Genomic DNA, 25,186 nt, shown 5'->3' with positions numbered 1-25,186 from the left:
CGATCCCCTCCTCGTCGCCCTGTTAGAGAGCGATCACCGGGTTATATCTGGCACTTGGAAGGGTGTGTTTTATTAAGTATCCGGTTCTAGTTGTCATAAGGTCAAGGTACAACTCCGGGTCGTCCTTTTACCGAGGGACACGGCTATTCGAATAGATAAACTTCCCTGCAGGGGTGCACCACATAACCCAACACACTCGATCCCATTTGGTCGGACACACTTTTCTGGGTCATGCCCGGCCGCGGAAGATCAACACGTCGCAGCCCTACCTAGGCACAACAGAGAGGTCAGCACACCGGTCTAAATCCTATGCGCGCAGGGGTCTGGGCCCATCGCTCATTGCACACCTGCACGTTGCGTACGCGGCCGGAGAGCAGACCTAGCAACCTCCATTTCAAAGGAAGTCACGTTACGCAGTCCAACCCGGCGGGCGCCGCTCAGTCGCTGACGTCACGAAGGCTTCGGCTGATACCACGACGTCGAGTGCCCATAACTGTTCCCGCGTAGTTGGTTAGTGCGTATAGACCAAATGGCCAGACTCAGATCAAATACCAAGATCTCATTAAGCGTGTTAATTGATGTAACCACGGACACCGACCAGGGCCAGGCCCACCTCTCACCTAGGCGGTCTCAACCTGCCCTGTCGCTCCGCCACAAAGATCCACCCAGAGGGCCGTCGGGACAAAGGTCCTTTCAGCCCCCAATCCGTGAATCACTCGCGGGTGCTCCACGAGCCGACCCGACTTTAGTCACCACATGTATAATGTATAAAGTATGTAGTATAAACCCGTGATCACCTCCCAAGTGATCACAACCCGATAGTATAGCACAGCAGACGGACAAGAATGTAGGGCCACTGATGGAAAACTAGCATCCTATACTAAGCATGTAGGATTGCAGGTAAAGGTAACAACAGTAGTGGCAAAGACAGGCTATGCAGCAGAATAGGATTAACGGAAAGCAGTAACATGCTACACTACTCTAATGCAAGAGTATAGAAAAGAATAGGCGATATCTGGTGATCAAGGGGGGGCTTGCCTGGTTGCTCTGGCAAGAAGGAGGGGTCGTCAACAGCGTAGTCAGTCGGGGCACCAGCAGCGGCGTCGGTCTTGTAGTCTACCGGAGAGAAGAGGGGGAAGAAACAATGAATACAATGCAAACAGATGCATGGCAAAGCAAACAGCGGTGTCAGGTATGCCCTAACGCGGTAAGAGGTGATACCAGCGAAGGGGGGAAACATCCGAGAAAGTATCCCCGGTGTTTCGCGTTTTCGGACAGATGAACCGGAGGGGGAAAGTTGCGAGTTCGATATGTTAGGGATGTGTGGCGGGCGAACGGGCTGCGTACCCGGATTCGTCTCGTCGTTCTGAGCAACTTTCATGTAGAAAGTATTTTCATCCGAGTTACGGATTATTTTATATGATTTTCTAAAGATCTAATCATTTTCTGACTTTAATTATTTATTTAAATCCAACATTATTTAGAACAGTGAATGATGATGTGGGCATGACATCAGAGTGATGTCAGCAGGTCAACTAGTCGGTTGACCAGTCAAACCAGACAGGTGGGTCCAGTGGGACCTACATGTCATTGTCTGGGACACTAACAGGGGGTTTAGACTAACTAAATGGGTTAATTAGTGGGTGGGGCCCAGTAGTCAGTGACTATTTAGTTAATTAAATTTAATTAATGAAATAATTCGCATTTTATTTATTTACAAAAATGTTTTAAATGATGCGGGCCCGCATGTCAGTGGCAGTAGCTGCCACATCAGCGCAGTTGACTTCGGTCAACGTGGCCAGTTGGGGCCCACAGGCCCACAGGCAGTGACCCAGGGGTGGGCCCCGGTGTGCCAGCGCAGCGGAGCCGCCGGAGTAGCTCCGGCGAGCTCGCGCGCAGCGACCGAACACCGGCGAGCGTCGGGATTCCCCTACGGGGCACCAAATCGAGCGCGGCCGGGCGCGTTAGAACGGCAAGACGACAACGCGTCGGTTGGTGGTGGTCTTGCGAGCTGCGGTGGCCGGAGAAGGGCGCATCGAGCTCATCGGCGGCGAGGTGTTTCGGGCGAGCAACGGCAACGGCGATGCGGCGCGCTACTGGGCAAACAGAAGGGCGGGGCGAGGCCTACGTGCGCGCGCGAGCACAACGGCACAAGCCTGGGACAAAAGGGGGCACCGGACGGCTGCCGGCGACGAGCGCGTGCGGCGACGCATTCGGGAGCTCGAGAAGATTGGAGCTAGGGCGAGCTAGCGAACAAACGGAGAGGTTGGGGACGATCTACGGGGCGCGGTGAGTGCAACCGGCACGGGCCCGTGACCATTTGGTCATCGGAGACTCGTCGGCAACGAGATCCGCGGCGGAGCGTTCGGGAGCTACGGCGACAGGTAGCTAGGGCGCACGAGAGAGGGGAGGAAGCGGGGGCTCACCGAGCGGCACACACGGTGGCCCTTGGGGGTTTAGTAGATGCAGGGGTGTCGCCGGAGTTGGTGAAGAGCGGCGGCGTAGCTTGTCGGAGCAGAGGAGGAAGACGGCGGCGTCGTGGGCGTTGCGGTGGCTCCGGACTCCAACGGGGTGCACCGGTCGAAGCAGCGGACGACGGTGGAGCTGCAGGACTTGCCGGGGCGACGAACGGACGACGGTGGTCGCGTCTTCTACGGCGGCGGGGCCATGGCAGCGCTCGGATGCGGTGGGGAACGAAGGGGGAGCGTGGTGGATCTGAGGGGAGAGGGAGAGGCGGAGAGCGGGGCGAGTGGGAGAGGGACCCGAGGAGGCGGGGGCGCTGGCGATCTTATCCCCTCCTCGACGCCGGCAAGGGGGTCCGGCGGGGACGCGCCCCTGTTCCGACCCTGGTCGGGGAAACAGGGAAGGGGAGAGAGCGACCGGGGGAACAGGTCGGGTCGGCCGGATGGGCCAGGTGGGCCGGCCTGGCTGCGAGCTGGGCCGTCTGGTCCAGGGGGGTCATTTTCTCTCTTTTTTTCTTTTGTCTTCTGCTTTTGTATTTTTTCTTTTCCTTTTCTGTTTTATTTAATTTAGGGCATTTAAGTATTTTATAAAATTGTGTCTTCTACACCATAATTACCTATGCCATTTTTGGCACTGCCCGAACATTTTTGTTTCAACTTTTGAAAACTTTTGTTGTTTGACATATTTTGAATTTGACTTTTGAACGGGTTTTGAACTAACGAGAGTTTAGCAACAGTAAACAGAGATGACATGGCATCATTAGGAGAGTTTTACTGTTGCCTAATTATCCGGGCGTTACAACAGTGTTCCCTATAAAAACAGAACTAACTAAAGAGTTATTTTTCTGTCTTGAAAGTTACATGTAATTAATTAAGAGTACCAATCAAAAGAGTGTGTCCCTCGTCATTGTCAATGTTTCAAACATAATATTCAAATGTTGCACAAGGCATTAAAATGATGCCACCTGCATGTAATTATCTAGCTTGATTACAGCTAGTCTTAGTTTGATTTGACCCGGAAATTGGTGGAACTACATACCAATATACAATTAATTGGCCTTCCAAATTCTGAAGGAACACGATTTTAAAACCAGGATAGGTCCAAAAGGAAAGTGCTATTCGAAAATTTAGAGATAGGATGGAGGTGATGTGGATCTTGAAGAGAAAATACTTACTGTACTTATTTGCTGAAGATTTTTTTTTGGAAAAGGGGTGTAACCCCGGTCTCTGCATCAGAACGATGCATACGGCCACACTTATTTGTTGAAGATAAAAATTGGTGAACAAAAATTGTAATCGTCTAACTTTTCTTTCAGCAGGCACAGAGGCTTGTTTAAATAAAATGATGGGACTGAACGCGAGGTCAAGCACCAACCAGGATATAACTCAAATGCTCCAGGAAGTAGAATGCCATATCAATTCATGGCCTCGGATTCCAAATTCGAAACAAATCTAAATAAGAGCATGCACGTATATATAGTCATCTATTTCTATCTATCTATCAAAGAGGCAGCAAGCAGCAGCTAGCGCATACTTTGCGAACAAAAACTAGGATGCCTCGAAAGTTCCAGAAATCAAACCAGAATACTAATTTCGACAGCAAGCAGCAGCTAGCGCATACCCACTTGCTTAATTGAGAAAGAAAGGAATCTAGGTACGTGATCTCCATGACTAAACATCAGACAACTTCAAAGAGATCGTGTCCTCCCCTAACCTATACTATAAATAGGATAGACATAAGCCCATTGCTTCTCACACCTCTCATATATAGCTCAAGCACCAAGAGTAGCAATTATCTAGCTAGCTTGCTAGGTATCGATGGGGCACACAAAGGCAGCAGTGCTAGTGGTGGTGCTTGCCATCGCCGTGCTTGGGCTTGCCACCGATAGCCAGGCGCAGCTGCAGAACGGGTTCTACACGGGCAAGTGCCGCGGCAACGACGTGGAGGCGGTGGTCCGGGGTATCGTCAAGGCCCGCTTCGCTCAGGACAGCGCCATCGTCGCCCACCTCCTACGCTTGCTGTTCCACGAGTGCGGCGTCAATGTATGTATTATTATGATTTATGAATTATGAGCTATAGTAGTATGGTACTTTCTTAGTCTCTAATATAAGAGACCAGCTTTTCTACTCTCGGGTGTAGGTACACCCGAGTTTGAAAAAAAAACATGATCAAACAATGTCAAAAAAATCTGCAATTTGGGGACATGAAACTTCATCAAATGTTCAAGCTTTTTGCAAAAATTCAGCGAAAAAAAAACATCAGAGGAGCTCTCGGCAAAAAAAAAAAACAAAATCAATGTTCTAAGTTTGCGCACTGAGCATTGATTTTGTTTTTTTTTTTTTTGGTGAGAGCTCCTCGGATGTTGTTTTTAGCTGAAACTTTGCAAAAAGTTCAAACACTTGATGAAGCTTGTTGTCTCAAGATTTCAGATTTTTTGGACCTTGTTTTATCACATTTTTCGAAGTTTTGCAAACTCGGGTGTACCTACACCCGAGAGTAGCCACAACTTTTCCATAATATAAGAGCGTTTTTTGAAGAGAGTTGTAGATACTAATGCGTTGTTTGATTCATATGTGCGCATCATTCATTATTCTACTCCACTTTCATAGTTAGATTGAGGGAGTTGTAGATATACTAATGTGTTGTTTGATTCATACGTGCGCGCCATTTATTATTCTACTCGACTTTCATAGTTAGATTGACTAACTAATCTGTTTGACTATACATGCGTAGGGCTGCGACGGCGGGCTACTGATCGACGGCACCGGCACAGAGAAGACGGCAAAGCCGAACCTGAGCGTGAAGGGCTACGACCTCATTACCAACATCAAGACGGAACTCGAGAAGCGGTGCCCTGGCGTCGTCTCCTGCTCCGACATCGAGATCCTCGCAACCAGGGACGCGGTCAATGCGTCCACGGGACAGGGATATGCGGTGCGCACCGGGCGCAGGGACCGCCGGCGGTCCGTAGCCACTGATGTGAACCTTCCGGGCCAAGATTTCACGGTCCCGCAGGCAGCCGCTTTCTTCCGCACCCTCGGTCTCAGCTCGGACGACATGGTCGTTCTGCTGGGCGCACACACGGTTGGCGTCACGCACTGCAGCATGATCAAGAAGAGCCGTCTTTATAGCTACGGCGGCAAGGCCGGTGCAACGGACCCGAGCATGGACCCGGAGCTAGCGTCCACCTATAAGACATATGTGTGCCCCAACACGGCGTCCTCCGACAACAACATCGTGTTCCTGGACGACCGGTCCAGCGCGTCCAAGCTGGACAACAGCTTCTACAAGATGCTGCAGCGCCGCCGCGGCGCGCTCATGGTCGACCAGAACCTCTACAACGATGGCTCCACACGCTGGATGGTCGACAGGCTCGCCAACACTGACCACTTCCGCTGGCTCTTCCCGCAGGCGCTCGCCAAGCTGGGGGAGGTCAACGTGCTTACCGGCACACAGGGAGAGGTCCGCAGGGTCTGCACCAAGTTCAACTGATGAGAGATCATGGATCATCATTTTGTGATGAGACATCAAGTAATGGTGTGCCTTTTGTTGTCTTCTTTTCCGGATTTGGTCATCGGATTGTTGCCATCCTTTTTTCTTATTGTGGTTTTGATCGGATTCATCTTGATGTACTTCATTATGGCCGCATGTTCGATTCATTTGATTTGCGTCCCATTGAATAATTTCTAATAACATGGTATGTTGCACGGTCGAGATTAGCAATAACATAATTGATGTTTTGCCTATAAGATACACTAGAAATGTTTCACAAATCAGCACGATGCATGGTCCTGGAACACGACAATGTTGCTTAAATCTTCGCAGATCGGCAGGATGCACGGTCCTGAAACACGACAATGCTTGCTTAAATCTTCGCCGAATCTCTGATAATAAGAACTCGACAATTTTAATGATTGTCAACTCTTGTCCAGTCGAGTCTCATCGTTGAGTTCATTCTGGGCTCTGACGAGTTTCTTGGAAACTCAGCAAAGTAGGCGAATCCAGTAGCGTGCCTACTTTTGTCAGCAATACATCATGGAATTTCCACACATCACCCCCCCCCCCCCTCCCTTTCAGATCCTGGAACAATCTTGTTTACTCCCTCGGGTATTGGGCTACGAGACCCCAAACCTGTTTCATATATATCCAAGTTCTTCGGTTAAAGACAATGGCATTCCTATAGTCCCACAATCCCCACAGGACAACTGAATATGCTACATTCAAATGTGCATTATTTTTGTTGCACAACCAATATTTGGCCAAAGATTTAAAATCAAGGATATCAACATCAAACAATGATCTAAAGCCTGACCACATTTCGCAACAACACATTCAAAAAGAGATGGTATGCTAATTAAATCTCTTTGCAAAATATAAGTTCTAAGGGTTTAGCAACACCTCTCTTTCTCAAGTTGTCACAGGTCATTATCTTGTTTCGTGAAAACAATCAGAGGAACCCTTGAATTTTAGGAGGAACTTTAATCTATCATACCAAAGGCAGATGAACAGGTTGCACCCCCACCCACCCCTACATTATAGCATATAAATATCTAGAAGACGAGACCCCTTTACTTTCACACTGCCATATCAAGGGATCATCTAATCAGTAAAAGAAATGGACTGAGCTACATTGACAAGATAATATGAAACCAAACTTTCATCAATTCATCAGGAAAAAACCCTCTTAAAGGTACCTTTTTTAAGTTTTGACCATCCCAAATCTCGGCTATTTGATTTTCTCATTAACTAAAACATATAATTCCGTAAATTGGGTCTCAAGGTGGACAACAACTTCTACAAGATGCTGCAACAGCGTTGTGGCGTGCTCTTGGCCGACAAGCAACAAGTTCATGCGGGATGGTCAACAAGCTCGCCAACAACACCAACGAGTTCCGCTTACGCTTTACACATGGGTTCGTCATGCTAGGCAAGGTCAACGTGCTTACCGGCACACAGGGAGAGGTCCGCAGGGTCTGCAACAAGTTCAACTGATGAGATCATCATCATTTTATGATGAGACATCAAGTAATGTTGTGCCTTTTGTGTTTATTTCTGGCCGGATAGGTGGTACTTTTTCTCTCCTTTTCGGTTTTGGTCAGATTCATCTTGATCTACTTCGTTCTGACCGCATGTTCGACTCATTTGATTTGCGTTCTATCGAATAATTCATAACATGTTATGTTGTACGATCGAGGTCAACAATAACATAATTTATGTTGGGCACATATACATTTTAGTCACATGTCTCTACAAAATAGAAGACCTACTTGGTAATCATGATGTGTCTGGCATGAATCATTTCTGACCGTCCGTCCGCATCTATCGCATGTGAGATACACCGTCACTCTATTCCGCATTTGCAGAAAATCCCTTAGTCTCTCGAGACCAGCTCCTTAGTAAAGACATGGCACGCGGTCGCACAAGCTTCCTTCCAGTTGTCACAATTCTGGTGTGTAGCAACATAGCGGTTTTTGGAGGAATTCTCAACACAAATAGACATATACGAAATGAGCATTCAAAACCATTCGGTTTTGTTGGTACATAGGAACAACAATATCATGCGATTTTACAATGATTCTTTCCCTGTGATCACGCATGTAGAGATGCATTTATTCGCTAAAGTTTACCACATACTTGTGCACCCTTTTTAGATCATACTTGTGTGTTGTGACATAAACTAGTCCCATGCGATTTCTTTCAATTGGCAAAACAATTCAACTCCATCTCAAAATTGCATGGACACAACACAATATTTGTGCATGGCTGGTGTTAAAATAATGATTTCATACTAACTTATCTCTGTGTGGTTTATGTATTCCAAAGACATGTTCGATTCATTTGATTTGAGTTCACGGGGCAATGTCATCATGGTGATGGTTGACCCCTTCACCAAACTCCATGGCATGACTCACACTTAGGTATCATTGTGGTTATCGTGTTCAAACTCCATGGCATGCCTCACGCTCTGGTATCACACCATGATAAGATTTTACGAGCGCGTTCTAGTGGGAGGAATTCAAGCCACTTGACACTAAACTGTAGTTCACCATAGCGTATCACCCTTAAATGGATAGACAAACAAAACACGTGAACCAATGTTTGGATATGGTTATCCTTTCTTTATTGTTGACGAAGCAAAAAAGTTGAAATTATTGGCTACTTGTCACCGACTTTTCATATAAATCGATTCAGCAGTCATCTTTGGGTACTTATTGTTTAAAGCATTGTATGGACATGGCCCGAACTTGGGGCAGAATGCACAAGATCTGGCCTACGGTACTGGCATCTACGTCATAATTTCTTGTTGGAACGTGATGCGCATCTAGCATTGATCAAGCGGAATTTGACCAATGTGCAAGAAGGACGAAGATCCGGGCATATCGAAAATAAACAAAGCACGCCTTTTAGGGGACAAAGTGTTACTGCAATTACAGGTGTATGCTCGATCGTCTCTAGCAAATCAACTATATCTAAAATTGCGCTTCAAGTACTTCGGGCCATATTGTGTACTTTAGAAGATTGGTCTCGCGGCATACAAGCTCGAGCCGCCAAAATGTCACAATTGGAAGGTTGTGCTTAGGATTTCTTAACATTTTTATTTCAGTTACCGAAGGCGGTTGAGCTTGTCAACACCAGATTTTGCAAGTCCTAGTCTGATATCACATATTTCAACTGGGGTGACAAACTATGAAGATTGGCACACTTGCTTTGTGGGCAAGCAAGCTCTCTAATCGAATGGTGTAACTAAAACTGGGACGTGGCTCGCGGGCGCACGGGCGCCCGATCGCAGCCCCGAGCGCTTTCCCAGAAAAGGAAGGAGTCGCCCGCGCGCGCGACCAGACAGCCAGAAACGGAAAGCAGCCCCCCGCACGCGAAACCGACCAACCCAAGCCCGCGCGAATCACGCGCGCGCCCTGATCACACCTGGTCCCCCCTGGCCCCCGCTTCCTCACACCCGTCGTCCCCAGGCTTCGGTCCCCACCCCCTCCCTGCACCCCCGCCCACGCTCCCCCTTGCGGACGCCTCACGCAACCCCCTCCTCCTTTTCCTTGAAGGACAAGCCCACGCACGGGTCCCCTTCTTCCTCCTTGCTCCTGCCTTTCCTCCTCTAAACAAGATCGGAACAAGATCTGCCCCATCTATGGCGTCTTGAAGAACAAAGCCGACGCAGGAACACCTCCTTCCTCCTCCTTGCTCCAAAAATCAGATCTGGAGAGAGAGAAAACAGACCTACCTGCCCCTAAAAAGGTAAGCACCACCTCCACCCGACTCCTCTCTCTTCCCTACTCAACCACCCCTGCTTGAACATCAACTAGTCCAGTTTTTAGTTCGTTCTTTTGATCTCGTGAAAAAAGCAACTATAGTGGGAACACCAGTACGCATCTTGAGCAACTATTATGATACAAAAAAGCAACGCCGGTACAAAAATAGAGCAACTCTAGTGGGAAAGAAAATGCAGGACCATTGCGTTTGTGCAGGTGCATTGCAACACGAAACCTGCTTGGCTTTCTTTCCTATCCTATTATAAGGTGCTTGGGGTTCATGAGCAACCCTGATCAGGAAAAAAGTAACCTGACAACTCGAACAATTAACTGAAGCAACTATGTTCATTTTTGAAGCAACTCTGGTAAAAAAAGAGCTGTGCAACCGTAGCTGTTCAGAAATTCTAGAGTTGCCTCTACCAGATGTGAGAACATGTCAACTCTAGTACTAAAACACATGCAACTTCCCTGTGCATTAAAGCATGAACTATCAAGAACGTAAAAAACTCAAGTTATAGACAGAGGTAGAAAGTATTAACTTGCATGTGTTAACGCACAGCTTTTGCTATGTCAGTATGGTTCTCGCTAAAAAGAAGACACAAACGACAAACGCACAAAACAAAGGTCGCGTCATAAAAACAGATTCGAACAATCCCACACTAAGATACTTTGCTACATTCCATATGGTCTCACTGAAAAAATAAAAAAGACATAAACTACACCAAATGATAGGCCTCCTGCTCCTGGTAAGCTCTCCGTCAGATATGCACATTGGTTGTTTCTTTCCAATCGTCAAAAGTTGTAATCTGCTGCTGAAAAAAAGGCACAAATGAATCAGCGCATGTCGTGTAAAAACAAATCTTTGCTGTTGTATATGTGTGTCATACTGGTAGAAACATAACACATATAAGAAAACAAGAAACATGAAACTTTTGAGGAAAAAGAAGATATGAATTGCCTCTGTTTAACTTTATAGTTGCCCAAACAAGTGTTTATAGTTGCTCATTTATATTCTACAACTAGTTTGTTCATAAAAGGTCATGCATGCTCTTTGCTGTTGTATATGTGTGTCATACTGGTAGAAACATAACACATATAAGAAAACAAAGAAGAAACAGGAAACTTTTGAGGAAAAAGAAGATATGAATTGCCTCTGTTTAACTTTATAGTTGCCCAAACAAGTGTTTATAGTTGCTCCTTTATATTCTACAACTAGTTTGTTCATAAAAGGTCATGCATGCTTTTGTGGTGGGCTAACACACAATTTGTTGCAGGTTGATTGTTCATGATGATTGATCTGAATGAACCACCGCTTGACGTAGAGTCCATCAACATTTCAGTCGAGTTGGGTGCACCCTTCTTGCATGCAGGGGGTGAACAGGAACATCAACAATTGGAGGAGGAGGTTGGTGAGTCTCCTGACCCCAATGTTGGATCTAACACTACTCATGTCCCGGACAATCGTGTTACCTCTCCCCCACCTATGGTTGCTCCTACTAATGCTTTAGTTCATGAGGCACATGAGTTGGAAGATGAAGAAGCTGGATCACAGCCACAACAACCTTGTGTTGGCATGCGCTTCGACACATTAGAGGATGTGAGGGAACACTACAATCGCTATGCTTTGATGGAGGGCTTTTCAATCAAGTCAAATACGTCTTACAGGTCGGCCTACACAGGTGTGGTGGAAAAACAGCAATTCTGCTGTAACAAGTTCCGCAAACCAGTAGAGAGGGTTGGGATCCCGGGTGTTCCCTCATCGAGCAAAAACACTACATGTCCAAGCTCACCTGAACAAGATGTTGAAGATGATGTCGAGGAACACACTTTCAAGAAGAAGAGGAAACGGGAAACTGTGAAGCAAACAAAATGTCGTGCTTAAGATGGTGGTGAAGCTTAAAGATGACAGATGGGAGGTTATCACTTTTATTGCAGATCATAACCATCCACTGACTGAGAAGCCACTGCTTTCGAAATACCTCCGTTCTCACCAAGGAATCCTGCCGGAACAGAAAAAACTACTGACTCACCTAAATGACTGCAACTTGACAGCAGGTACAAAACTCACATTGCGTTAAGTCTTTTTACTACAGAACTGTTACTTATTCCTGCATCAAGTACCTTGACCTGAGCCAACTATGTTCATTTTTTATGCAACTATGTTCATTTTTTGTGCAACTCTGGTAATTAAAAAAATCATGACCCAAAACAGAAACACCTTGGTGTTGCCTATTCCTACCTCAACTACTTGGGTTTGTTTCATATCCTAGTATAAGCTGCTTAGGATTCATGGGCAGCCCTGATCAGGGGGGAAAACTGGCAACTTGAAAAGTAAACTGAGGCAACTATGTTCATTTTCTGTGCAACTCTGAAAATAAAATAAAAGACATCACCCATCAAAAAACAAAACTTGGTTGGATACAGGCTTGGTTCTTGTTCTGCTTATGCATAATTGTTACTTTATGTTATCTATAAAAAACATGTTGCTCGCTGCATTGTGGTTAGTTAGTCCTGAAAAAAACAAGTTTCTGTTTTTTTATGGAAGGAAAAATGATGATGTTAATGTCATCATACTACGGCTCGGAGTTGATTGTTCCGTACACAGCTAAAGCCATCCATAACCACTGTTCGAAGCTCAACGCCCCAACTAAAGACATTGACATTGAAGAAACACTAAACTACTTTTGCAAGGTGATGGAAAATGACCCAGGATTTTTCTTTAAATGCAAGACAGATGCGGAAGGCAGGACAGAAAACTTGTTTTGGGTGGATGGTGCGGCAAGGAAAGCATACGCGGAGGCTTATCATGATTGCGTGTCATTTGATGCAACTTACCTCACGAACATGTACAATATGTCGTTTGTGTTGGGGATCGTAACAGAAATTTAAAATTTTCTACGCATCACCAAGATCAATCTATGGAGTCATCTAGCAACAAGAGAGAGAGAGGAGTGCATCTACATATCCTTGTAGATCGCGAGTGGAAGCGTTCAAGAGAACGGGATTGATGGAGTCGTACTCGTCGTGATCCAAATCACCGATGATCCTAGCGCCGAACGGACGGCACCTCCGTGTTCAACACACGTATGAAGCGGAGACGTCTCCTCCTTCTTGATCCAGGAAGGGGGAAGGAGAAGTTGATGGAGATCCAGCAGCACGACGGCGTGGTGGTGGAAGCAGCGGGATTCCAGCAGGGCTTCACCAAGCGCTACTGGAGGAGGAAGAGGTGTCACGGGAGGGAGAGGGAGGCGCCAGGGCTTAGGGTCCGGCTGCCCTCCCTCCCCTCCACTATATATAGGGGCTAGGGGGGCGCATGCCCCCCTTGGAGATCCCATCTATAGGGGGCGGCGGCCCCCGGGGCAGAGGCCCCTCGGGGGGCAACGGCCCCCTTAGGGTTTCCAACCAGGGGGGCGCATGCCCCTCGGGGGGCAACGGCCCCCTAGGGTTTCCAACCCTAGGCGCCTTGGGCCCTTGGGTGGGGCGCACCAGCCCACCAGGGGCTGGTTCCCATGCCACTTCAGCCCATGGGGCCCTCCGGGATAGGTGGCCCCACCCGGTGGACCCCTGGGACCCTTCCGGTGGTCCCGGTACAATACCGGTGACCCCCGAAACTCTCCCGGTGGCCGAAACTGGACTTCCTATATATAAATCTTTACCTCCGGACCATTTCGGAACTCCTCGTGACGTCCGGGATCTCATCCGGGACTCCGAACAACTTTCGCTTAACCGCATACTAATATCTCTACAACTCTAGCGTCACCGAACCTTAAGTGTGTAGACCCTACGGGTTCGGGAGACACGTAGACATGACCGAGACAACTCTCCGGTCAATAACCAACAGCGGGATCTGGATACCCATGTTGGCTCCCACATGCTCCACGATAATCTCATCGGATGAACCATGATGTCGAGGATTCAATCAATCCCGTATACAATTCTCTTTGTCTATCGGTACGATACTTGCCCGAGATTCGATCGTCGGTATACCGATACCTTGTTCAATCTCGTTACAGCAAGTCTCTTTAATCGTTCCCGTAACACATCATCCTGTGAACAACTCCTTGATCACATTGAGCTCATTATGATGATGTCCTACCGAGTGGGCCCAGAGATACCTCTCCGTCATACGGAGTGACAAATCCCAGTCTTGATTCGTGCCAACCCAACAGATAATTTCGGGGATACCCGTAGTGTACCTTTATAGCCACCCAGTTACGTTGTGACGTTTGGCACACCCAAAGTACCCTTACGGTATCCGGGAGTTGCACAATCTCATGGTCTAAGGAAAGGATACTTGACATTAGAAAAGCTTTAGCAAACGAACTACACGATCTAGTGCTATGCTTAGGATTGGGTCTTGTCCATCACATCATTCTCCTAATGATGTGATCCCGTTATCAATGACATCCAATGTCCATGGTCAGGAAACCGTAACCATCTATTGATCAACGAGCTAGTCAACTAGAGGCTCACTAGGGACATGTTATGGTCTATGTGTTCACACATGTATTACGATTTCCGGACAACACAATTATAGCATGAACAATAGACAATTATCATGAACAAGGAAATACAATAATAACCATCTTATTATTGCCTCTAGGGCATATTTCCAACAGTTTGCCCCCTTCATTGGAATCAACAGACATGGGCAGTCAATAATGCTCGGGTGTGGATTTGTCCGGCAGGAACTAGCCTCAAGTTATGACTGGTTATTTGATGCTTTCCTAGAAGCAATGGATGGTTTGGCTCCGGACAACATCATCACGGACCAAGATGTTGCTATGGCACAATCTATCAAGAGGAAGTTCCCGGCAACGATTCACCGTTGCTGCCGTTGGCATATAATGAAGAAAGCACAAGAGAAGCTTGGCCCCGTGTTGGCTAGGAACCCGGATTTGGTAAAAGACTTCAATGAATGCATTGACTTCAGTTTCACCCCGGCTGAGTTTGAAAGGAAATGGGCTGCACTTCAATTGAAATATGAAGGTCTTATGGATGGTCACTTTGAGAAACTCTATGAAGATCGGGCTACATGGGTGTCGTGTTACTTCAAATTCAGGTTCTTCCCTTTCCTTCAGTCAACGCAATGCAACGAAGGGTTCAATGCTGTGTTGAAGCGCTATGTGAACCCACACAAGTCAATTCTCAACTTCGTCAAGCAATATGAGAAAATTCAGGTACACATACTCGTGAGGGAGGGCGGGAACGACTACCGGACAGAACATCTAGAGGCACAAAGATGGTCGTGTTTCCCCATTGAGAGGCATGCCTACAAAGCATACACTAGGGACATCTATGTGAAGTTTAGAACTGAGTTTCAGATGATTGGCCAGTACGATGTGCGTCCCGCTGGAATCAACTTCTATTACCTTGAGCCCAATACAGAAGAAGTCCTAGGGTATGGCTCGAGGAAGTACCTAGTCACAGTGAGACCAGAGCCAGCTATCTACGATTGCGAATGTTGCAAGTGGCATAGGGACGGCATGCTTTGTTGCCATGTCTTGAAAATCTTCACACACCTTGACGTTAATGAGATACCTGAACACTACATCAAGCGCCGCTGGACGCAACATGGAGTACCAAGTGCACCACCGCCACCTAACGAGGGCCCTCCGCATGACTTGCCCGCTGAGTCAGAGAACCAAGTTCGGCAAGTGACTCTGACAATGGATTTTGCAAAGCTAGCCAAGAAGGCAATGACTAGTGATGAGGCAGCCGCTGCAGATAGGAGGCACATGAAAGCAGCAGATACTGAGGTTACTAAGCTGAATAAACTGAGGAAGAAGAGGCTAAAGGCAGCCCGGGAAGCGGCTCGTGCTAGGGAAGCATCAAACCCTAATGCCCCAAGTACTTCAAACCAACCTCCTGCCCCCTTGCTCCTACGGATCCACCTCGTTCAGTCACGAAAGGGCGCAGCCGCAGCAAGCGCTTCAAATCAGCCCTGGAACTACACCCTAAGAAAAAGAACAAGTGCAGCATTTGTGAATCAATCGATCACACTGCTGCAACGTGCCTAGGGAAGCTGATGTGATCGTTACCACATGAAGGTAATGACCCCCTGGGCTTGCAAAACTAGCGGAAAGTAAGGAAAAAAGAGCAAACAGTGTCCTGGTAGATGAAGCAATTGAGCTCTGGTTTCTGAGCAAATGTAGAAGGGAAATCAAGCAACTGCCAGCTTCAAGAAAAAAGCAAACGATGAAATCATTTGCATGGACTTGTTTTAATTTATGTGTTTTCCTAGCTTTAAATTCACAAATTGGAGACTGTGTGGAGGTAGATGCTTGACATTTGTGCTTATATTCCTTACTCGTAAAACATGCAAAATCCTATGGACGCTTGTGATTTATGCAAACATGTTATAGGTGGTTTGGGGCAAACTTTTGTGAGTTTTGTAATGGAACACATTAGTATTCGCATTTGATATTCTCTAATGGAACACATTGATCAGGAAAAAAAATGTACCTATATATTTGTTCACTTGTTGGCCGGTTTGAGGATCTCCTGCCATGGAATCTTGTTCAGGTCACACTTCAGCATGGAGATGGTCATCTTCTTCCTGATGTTTGGTATGTCGCTTTGTCCGTAGTTCGGGAGCCACGTCCCGTTCACAATAACGTGTTCATCAATGCGAATATGCTACAGTCACCGCTGCAAAAAATCCAAATGTCAAGAAAGCACTTGCAAAAAAAAGCAAAACACTACGTCTTGTAACAACGATATGTATGTATGTGGGTTGGTCCTTACGATACAGTCTGCTTTGGTGCATCGATATCCACAAGCGGGAACTAGTCCATTGTCTTTGCTTGTTTTGGATAGTACTTGTCCCACAACACACGAACTGCAGCTACAATAGCCCTTACAACATCATCCAGCCTCTTGCTTTTCTTTAACATCCTCCATGAGTCAAACACTTCGAACCTTTTGTCCCTCAGATTGATGTTGAGTACCCAGTAGTGGTGTGCACCATTGGCGTTCTCTGGGTCTAAATTTTCAAGCACAGGAATCATAACCTTCAAGAAAAAAACCATGTTAGCATACCAAAAAAGACATCAACTACTGATATGTTTTTGGGAAACTCTATATGTTTGTATGGGCAACATTTCATATGATTTTTAGGCAACTCTATAGAATTTTATTCAACTTCTGGCATAACTCTCAAAACACTAAAAAAACATCAAAAAAACTTCTGACAATGTGTATGAAGCTTCTGCAAAATGGCTTATCAGGCAACTCACTGGCTTTTTATGAGCAAATTATCATGTGATTTCAAGCAACTCCTATGATTTCCTGACATCAACTTCTAGAAAAAAATCTAAGAAAAAACAGAATAGAGCCTTTTATCATGTTTGACAACTAGTAAAACACATGGACCATACCATGTCTTGCTCATCCAAACGGTTTGATTTTTTGAACCTATCATGCAGCTCCCTCACATCTAGATCGAGCCTTTGAAGCCAAGTCTGTGGGGAAATGTAGAATCAGATAATAAAGCAACAACTTCAGTGCCAAAAAACAAAAAAAGGAAAAACTGTGGGTTTTTATTTCTCTTACCGAAAACCTAACAGGCATGATTATTTTCTTGGACCCCACCTGTCTGTTGTACATGATTGCTTCAATCCCTAACTCGAAGACATGTGTCTTCATCCATCCTGCCTTCCTCATTGATTGAGCAAGCTCCTTGATTGTGCAGAAGTAACCACGATAGTTTATGATTTGCGGCATGTAGAACAAACAGAAAGGCTCTGTTAAGAAAAATAACAATAGGAGAGATCATTGCATGCAAAAAAAGAAAAAAGCAGGAAAAAAGTGGCTACTGGAACAAACACACACGTTGTATCATCACCCTGCGACGTCCTTCTAGTCCCTCCTCCTCCTCCTCCAAGCAACAGAATCAGTGCATACACTCTGTTTGTCTCTGCATTGCATGTGAAATCCTTCTCATCTCTACATTCACATATGGTGACCTCTGTGATGGTGGAGCTTTCTGTATCCTCCTCTCGCGCTTCTCAGGAACAGGTTCTTCCGAGCTGCTGGCTGCACCTTTGCCAGATGATTCCCCCTCAGCGGTAGTTTTTGCAACTTCGGTTGGCATGCTGAAACCGGCAGGTGACATGTGCCCCGCACTCTGACCTACAGCATTTTTCACTGCCCCCTCGACAACTTCATCGAAGTCCATATTGCCCCAGTCAATTCCCCACTCAATGTCACCGGTGGCAGCTGCGTTTGCAACCCCCTTATCCTCTGCTGCCTTGCCCTCCTCGCCTGTTATTCCTGCTAGCTCATCTATCCCAAGATCGAAAGGTGGAGCTGGACAGTAATCATCCCACACAGCTCTCCCAGACTTTGATCTTTGCAGCAATCGTGCTTCTTCACCTGAATCGCATGCTCCTTTGTTTCCTGGTAGATTGATGGCAGCTGATGTTCGTATTACAGGTATGGTGCCAGCAGAATTACTCCTCGAGAGCGGTGGCGTCGAACCTGCGCTCACACACTTCTCAAGGAGCTTGTTGATGTCCCTAACATCATCCAGTGAGATTTCTTTCCCCTTTGCAAAACATGCTTGCTTGTTGGGGAGTACCGGAGGCTTGTCTGTTGAGTCCTGGGTGGTTGCTTGCTCCTGCTCAGAGGTTGCTTCCTCAAGCACAGTAGTTGCCACCGTACTTTGCGTGGGAGGGGCTGCTGATTCATGGGCAGTTGCTGCCTGCATGCTCACTCTGGTTGCCTGAGTTTTTTGCTGAATTGCTTCAAGAGTAGCACCAGTTGCTCTGTTTTCAGTCTTTGCTGATTCAGCAGTTGCTCTGTTTTCACTCTTTGCTGATTCAGCACTTGCCCTGTTTTCAGTCTTTGTTGATTCAGCAGTTGCTTGTTTTTTCTGTTCAGTTGCTTGCAGAATATGATCAGTTGCTGTGTTTTGCTTCTTTGCTGCTCTTTTCTGGTAAACCTTGCTTTTTGCTGGTGATGTTGCTTTCTGACTTGCCACTTCATCTGTCGGCCTCTGAACTGTCGGAGCTTGCTGGCTAGTTGTCGTAGTTGCAGCACTTTGAACAGCCGCATCCTCTCTTCCTTTTGGAGACATAACACAGGCCTTAACTGTCTTATGGCTCACTTTCTTGACCTTCCTTGTGGCAGCCGCTCCAACTCCTCCGGCAAGCTTTCTTTCCTTCTCTTTTTGGCCAAAACTTGGTAGTTCCAACTCATCTACCATCGTCTCAGGGCACAAATCCATCACGAAGAATTTTTCCTCAGTTGGCATCGCAAGCATCGGGAAAAGAGGGATATCATGGGTCTCGGGAATGACCTGTTTCTGTCTGTACTGGGTATCTCCAATCCTCACCACATCTGCAGCTGAAATGACAGGCCCACTCTGAACCTCAAAAGGCTCCTTCCGCATGTCCATCTTAACAAAGCTGCTCTGAAAAAAACTGTCGGCACTTTGGATGCTTCCTTGTGTGCTCTCGACGGACATCGTTTCCTCTGCCTCACTTCTTTCCTTGCCAGTGCGCTTGAGTCTCTCCATGATGGTACTTAGCGGCACCTCGTCGTCGCAACTGCCCCCACGCCACCCCGGATTTCGTGCACCTCCCTCATCATCACCACCTCCCTTGCTGGGCTGGTCGGTGCTAGCGTTGCCGCCATTCCCGCCATCATCCTTATCTTCACCCCCCCTTCTTCCCACCCCCGCCATCTTGCTCCGCATCATCATCTTCATCCTCTCTGTCTTCCTCCTCTTCTTCCTCTTCTTCACTCTTTTCATCATCATGTTTCTCCTCCGATTCCCCCTCTTTCTTATCTGGTTCATTCTCTTCATCATTGCCCCCTTCCACATTTCTCTCCTTCTCTTCGTCCCGTTCCTCTTCATCATCATCCTCCCTGTCCTGCTCTTCATCTTCAACATCATCCTCATCGTCGTCTTCCTCATCTCCACCATCTTCTTCACCAGCAACGGGCGGCTGTGAGTTGTTAGCGTCCGTGTGCTGTGAATCATCATCGTCATGTTCTGTGGCTGCTGGCGGGCTGCTGTATGACGGAGCATCATCATCATAGTCATCATCATCGTCGTCATCGTCATTGCTGTCCCCGTCATTATCCGAACTCTCCTCTTCAGGACTGTCCTCATCTTTCCCTTCCTCCTCTTCTTCTTCTTCTGAAGATTCAAATTCTTGCTCGTCGGATTCCTCCTCCTCGTCGTCGGACTCCAAAAGTGTCTCCTTGCACTGACTGCTACTGCCCATTGTATTCTTTTGCTTTGCAACCTTCTGCTGTTTCGGACTTGTTGCTTCCTTTTTCTGCCGTGATGATTGACGTATGCTTGCGACCCTAGAAACACTTGTGCCTGCTGGTTCAACCTCCTCCTCTTCCAACTTGCCCACCCCATGAACAAACCTCCAAATTTGGACTGATATTTCAGAGCACATATCATGGACCAGCATTGACAACCTCCTTTGTTTCTGCAAAAATACAAAAATACAAAACTCGAAAAGATGAGCAGTCTATACAACAACAACGATAAACGAAAAAAGCACTCCGTTTCTTATGAAAAAGGGCAAAACCATGGTGACAAAAGAAAATACATTGATGTTGTAGTTTTGAGGAAGCCTCGCAGCAACAAACTTCTGGATGTGATCCATGCTCCCAAAAACACTATCTTCTGCGCATCTCGAGAACTCTGGTTTGAGCTGTTTGTTGTAAAAAAATGTACATGATAAACTCAGTTAGCAAAAAAGATCAAACAAATTTCAAAAAAAGAGGAAATGAATGAGCAACTGCCTCCCTAACTTAGGGCAAATACAAGCACTATTGATGGCAACTGCAGTTATGGACATCACAAAAAACCTACAGCACCTACAGCAACCCCCCGATAAAAATTGAGCAACTACAGAAACTATAAATTATTGGCAACTGTTGCTTAAAAATACTAATGTAATTGGACATGTATGACTACTTGGAGACAAAATGTTAAGATTGCCATGTGAAATTCCATGTAAAAAAACTATCATGAGACTAGCTTTCAAAAAAGCAACTAGCTTCCTAAAATTAGGCAACACAATCCCTATAGGTGGGCAACTGCATAAAAAAATCAAGCAACTACAAAAAAATTCTTGACTATGTGTGTGCCATGTGCGTAGAGAGAGCAAGAGTCATTTGTAACAAATGATCCATTTGTTAAAGAAAAGGTATCATGTTGATGAGAGAGAGGCGAGATGCATCTGGAATTTGTCTCATGTTTATGGATAGTTTAGCTCGCGAGACTTGAATTGATGCACCTAATACTAACATGACTAACATGATGGCACTTCCATCTTGGCACAGTTCCCCCTGTTTTGCATTGCTGCATATGCTTGCTAAAACTGTGGACCTTTTAATCACCAGGCCTAGGCTTCCTAAAATTAGGCAACACAATCCCTATAGGTGGGCAACTGCATAAAAAAATCAAGCAACTACAAAAAATTATGTTCAGACAGTAAAGTGACACTTACTCGTAACTTTCCATAGACACCCTTCCTAATCCTGTCCTTCTTAATTACTGCTTTGATCAGACCTTCATTCCATGCTTTGACCCTTGGAAGAACAGTTGCCGTCCTCTCATCCACATAATCCTTATGGACTGTCCTAAAGTCCACGTCAAGCGAGTCAAGGTATAGCAGCTATTTCAAAAAAATAGAGAACACATATCAGTTGCGAAAAAACCTATCGAACTTCAGCTTGAAACATATAACGCGAAATGAAAAACGAAGAAACAAGGGGGGAGGCCTAGGATCATTTTACCACTAGGTGGAAAAGGCAGCAGCATATAGTATTCTTCTTGTCTCCCAAACCCATGAAAGCAAGCCTAAGTTGGTCGACGACAAACTGGCAAACATTTGAATTCACAACCTCACGTGGATTCAGCGCAGCTGAGTATGCGCGCGGTGACACCTTCAAGCTGGTCGTCGGTGCAAGAAAACAGCTATAAACAACAACCAGCCAAGCACTTAAGAACTTGTCGTCCGCAACAGCTCCCATATCATTTATCATTTTGCACCACTCGGTCACTGATGGTGCGGGCCCTGTCGGGATGTCGAACATCTCATTGAACAACCTAACTACGTCTGGCTCCACTTCATATGCAACCTTCCCTGCCCCCCTTGGCAAACCCCAGATTCTTTCTACGCTTGCTGCATCAACTGGGATCTTCCCCCTATCTGGGATAACAAGCTGCGACAACTCTGGATCATAACACTTCGTCACAAACTTCACAAGATCTCCTTTCATTGTTCTTGTCCCGATATCAAGCACACCCCCAAAGCTTATATCACCAATGGCATCCTTTTGTGTATCATCGAGGCCACTGTTTAGGAGAAAAAGTCTTGAAGGTGATGCCCTGTTCCTCGATGGTGGCCCACTGCTACCAATCTGCATTACAAAATTTAAAAAATGAGCAACCCACTATATTAAGCTGAGCAACTCACTGTACTAAACTAAGCAACTAGATCCATAATGAACTGCAACTGTTAGTACTAAACTAGGCAACTGCTACACTGCTATTCTGCTGCTTATCAAATTATAGGAGTGCATATACAAAAAGAAAATGCCATGCTGACTTGAGCATTACATATTTCAAGGATGCCTCCCTCCTTTCAAGTTTTTCATAAGAAAAATACCTCATCCGCAACTTTCTTCGCACGTTTCGGATTTCTCCCTCCTTCATCACGAGGGGTGGAATCAGTGCCCCGTTTCCCCGCCCGACCACCCCGGGCAGAATTGGTGGCCCGTTTCCCTGCCCGACCACCACGTACAGGATCCTGATTCGCCCGCCCGCGCTTGTGTCCAATATTACTCCTTGCTGGTTGAGCTACCACTTCTTCTCCATCATTTTCACCATCAGTTCTACCCGCATGCCTTTTGCTTTTCGGAGCCATTCTGTATAAGAAAACACAAAAAAACCATGTTCATGAAAACAGATACAACCAGATACAAAAGCCCTATAACTCAACTGCTCAAATGATACTGCTTGCATTTGGAGCTAACATCACTGTCATTTGGAGACGAACAAAACTCCATTTATTCCCTACCCAGAGATAACTCAACAACTGAATTGCTAGTGCTTGCAAAAGCAATTTGGTATTGATAACTATGCACTACTCATTATTTTGTGGCAACTAAAAATAAAGCACATAAAAAAACTACTCATCAACAAAAGTCACATGTTCATCTTCATCACATTAGCTAAAAAGATCAAAAAACACTCAGGCTTTGCCGCTTATTCATGAGAGATATCTCATCTCCTATTCATAGTTGCAATGAAGGACCGCAGCTCGATGGTTGATATAAGCAACGTCATGTTTCATACAGTAAATTTAAAGAACACTACAAAAAGGATATCAACTTGGTGTTGCAAATCTAGACAATAACTAAAACTAAAATCAACCAATCACAAAAACCATTTCCCCCAAAAAAAATAGTGCATCCCTGACCCCTCCATGAACTGCCCAAGTCAGATGCATCCCCTGACCCGCCCCCTCGCAAATTTGTAGGAAAAATCTAAGCAACTAGCATCAAATTTATGAACAACTACCAGGTAAGATGCATCCCCTGACCCTCCCCCTCGCAAAATTTGCAGCAAAAAACTAAGCAACTAGCATCGAATTTATGAAGCAACTGCCATCAAAAAAATGAGCAACTGCCCCCAGTCAGATGCATCCCCTTGCCCTGCCCCTCCATCTCACAAATTACAGGAAAAATCTAAGCAACTCCATCGAAATTATGAGCAACTACGTCTTGAGAAGCAAGCAACATCGAAAAAACGAATCCTATGCGCCAGTCACTAGGATTCGGTCGCGTGTATCCCCTTACAGCGACTCAATCCCGCCTACCCCCAGCACAAACCCACCCCCTCCCCTCCCCTCGCCATAGCAACGCCACGCCCTCCAAAAGCATTCACGACGCGGAGCCCGAGGACGCCATGGACAATCTCGTGCCCGCCCCCTCACCTAAACCCTAACTCCATGGAGCGCAAACACGGGAGCAGAGCGAGAAAAACAGGGGAGCAGGGGAGGAGGAAATAGTGGTTTACCTCCGCCTGCAGCCGGCAACTCGCGGCGCTCGCGGACGGCCTCCCGCACCGGCGACTCCACGCCCACCACTGCAGCACCCCGCCTCGCCGCGCCATTGCTAGAGGAGGGGAAAGGGAGAGGGAGAGGAGTTCGAATGAAATCTGCGGGGGGTGCGGGCGGTTTCGAACAAGACGAGCGGGGGGTGCGGCGTGGGGGAGCGGTTTCGCCTGGAATAAAGGAGCCGGGCACACCACTCGCCGCACGTTTCGCGCAATCCGTAACGAGCATCGGACGGCCGTAGTCCGTGCGCTCGCGCCAGCGAACGAGCGCAGCTGCACGAGTCAGACTTAGGCTAAAACTGGGCATGGCTAGCCTGGCCCGACGGGCCGAACCTAAAGCCCAATGGGTGGGGTGGGCTCGGGCTCCAATTTTGGCCCAAACACAAAGCCCGAAATACCTCTAAACCCTAGTTTTATGTGGTCCCTCCAGCCTACTACATTCGCCGGGGAGCAGCTCTCCAAAAGGCCCAGTTAATTGGTATTTATATTTAAAAAATTCCATGATAAGAAAGCATTCCTTATACAAAAACAGAGATTCCTACCGTGAAGAAGATGTCTACAAGAGATTTCATTGTAATTCTTAGCCATAGGGATTACTTTGTATTTTCTTGGATTTTAAGTCCAAATCAGTGTACCTGTAATTGTTATGATCAATAAATTTACATGTGTTTCTAAAGAAAACCAAAGAAAACATAATTTTTGAAAATTTCATGCTATGAATTACAAAAAATGCCATACTACTTTATAAAACTATCATTTCTCTAATTTATAAATTTATAATGAATATGATCAAAACGAAAAATAAGGGCATGTGATCTGGAAAAGTAAAATTGCCATGCTGAACTTTTAAACTGGCATCATGTAGATAAAATGTGCTATGAATTAAAAAAAAATCCATATTTTTTTATAGAAAACGGAGAAGACATAAACTTATGAATGCCATGCTCTGAAAAATGAAAATTGTCATGCTACTTTATAAGGTTGCCCTCCTCTAGATAAGAAAACTAATTTATCTGGATAAGCCCCAATAAAACTGTTGTGCTATTAGAAATAAAAATGATATCCTCTCAATACTAAAAACGCCAACCTCTTTATTTTCATGATACAGACGCAGGCGCTCATACATACGCACGCGTGCACACACACACACACACACACACACACACACTTATGAGCACCTCCGAGAGACTGAGCCGTCATATCATCTTGAGATTAATAAAGTCACCGTAGGCGCCTCGTAGTCGATGGGAACGTCTCCTCTCACTTAATGTGCATTGCATTGTCCTCCTAACCATCCAACCACATATTGGTTCGCAAAATGTCATCCTTTTAGTAATAAAAATTTCATCCTCTCAATAATAAAAAT

General features: G+C 46.1%; 2 protein-coding genes across 2 annotated transcripts; both read left to right on the top strand.

Annotated features, from left to right (window-relative positions):
* Positions 1-2,983: 2,983 nt before the first annotated feature.
* LOC109743490 (peroxidase 57-like) lies at positions 2,984-6,137 on the top strand. The gene is made up of 2 exons (XM_020302583.4): positions 2,984-4,505; positions 5,197-6,137. Exons 1-2 carry the CDS (start codon positions 4,281-4,283, stop codon positions 5,953-5,955), a joined length of 984 nt encoding a protein of 327 aa, XP_020158172.1. The 5' UTR covers positions 2,984-4,280; the 3' UTR covers positions 5,956-6,137.
* An 8,324-nt stretch (positions 6,138-14,461) lies between these two features.
* LOC141023056 (protein FAR1-RELATED SEQUENCE 5-like) lies at positions 14,462-15,745 on the top strand. The gene has a single exon (XM_073499362.1). The coding sequence runs from the start codon at positions 14,462-14,464 to the stop codon at positions 15,743-15,745; it is 1,284 nt and encodes a 427-aa protein (XP_073355463.1).
* Positions 15,746-25,186: the final 9,441 nt, after the last annotated feature.

Source organism: Aegilops tauschii, chromosome 5 (assembly GCF_002575655.3).
Source record: "Aegilops tauschii subsp. strangulata cultivar AL8/78 chromosome 5, Aet v6.0, whole genome shotgun sequence".
Classification (NCBI taxonomy): Eukaryota; Viridiplantae; Streptophyta; class Magnoliopsida; order Poales; family Poaceae; genus Aegilops; species Aegilops tauschii.
Note: the sequence above shows the minus strand (reverse complement) of the source record. Positions and strands in the feature narration are given on the sequence as shown.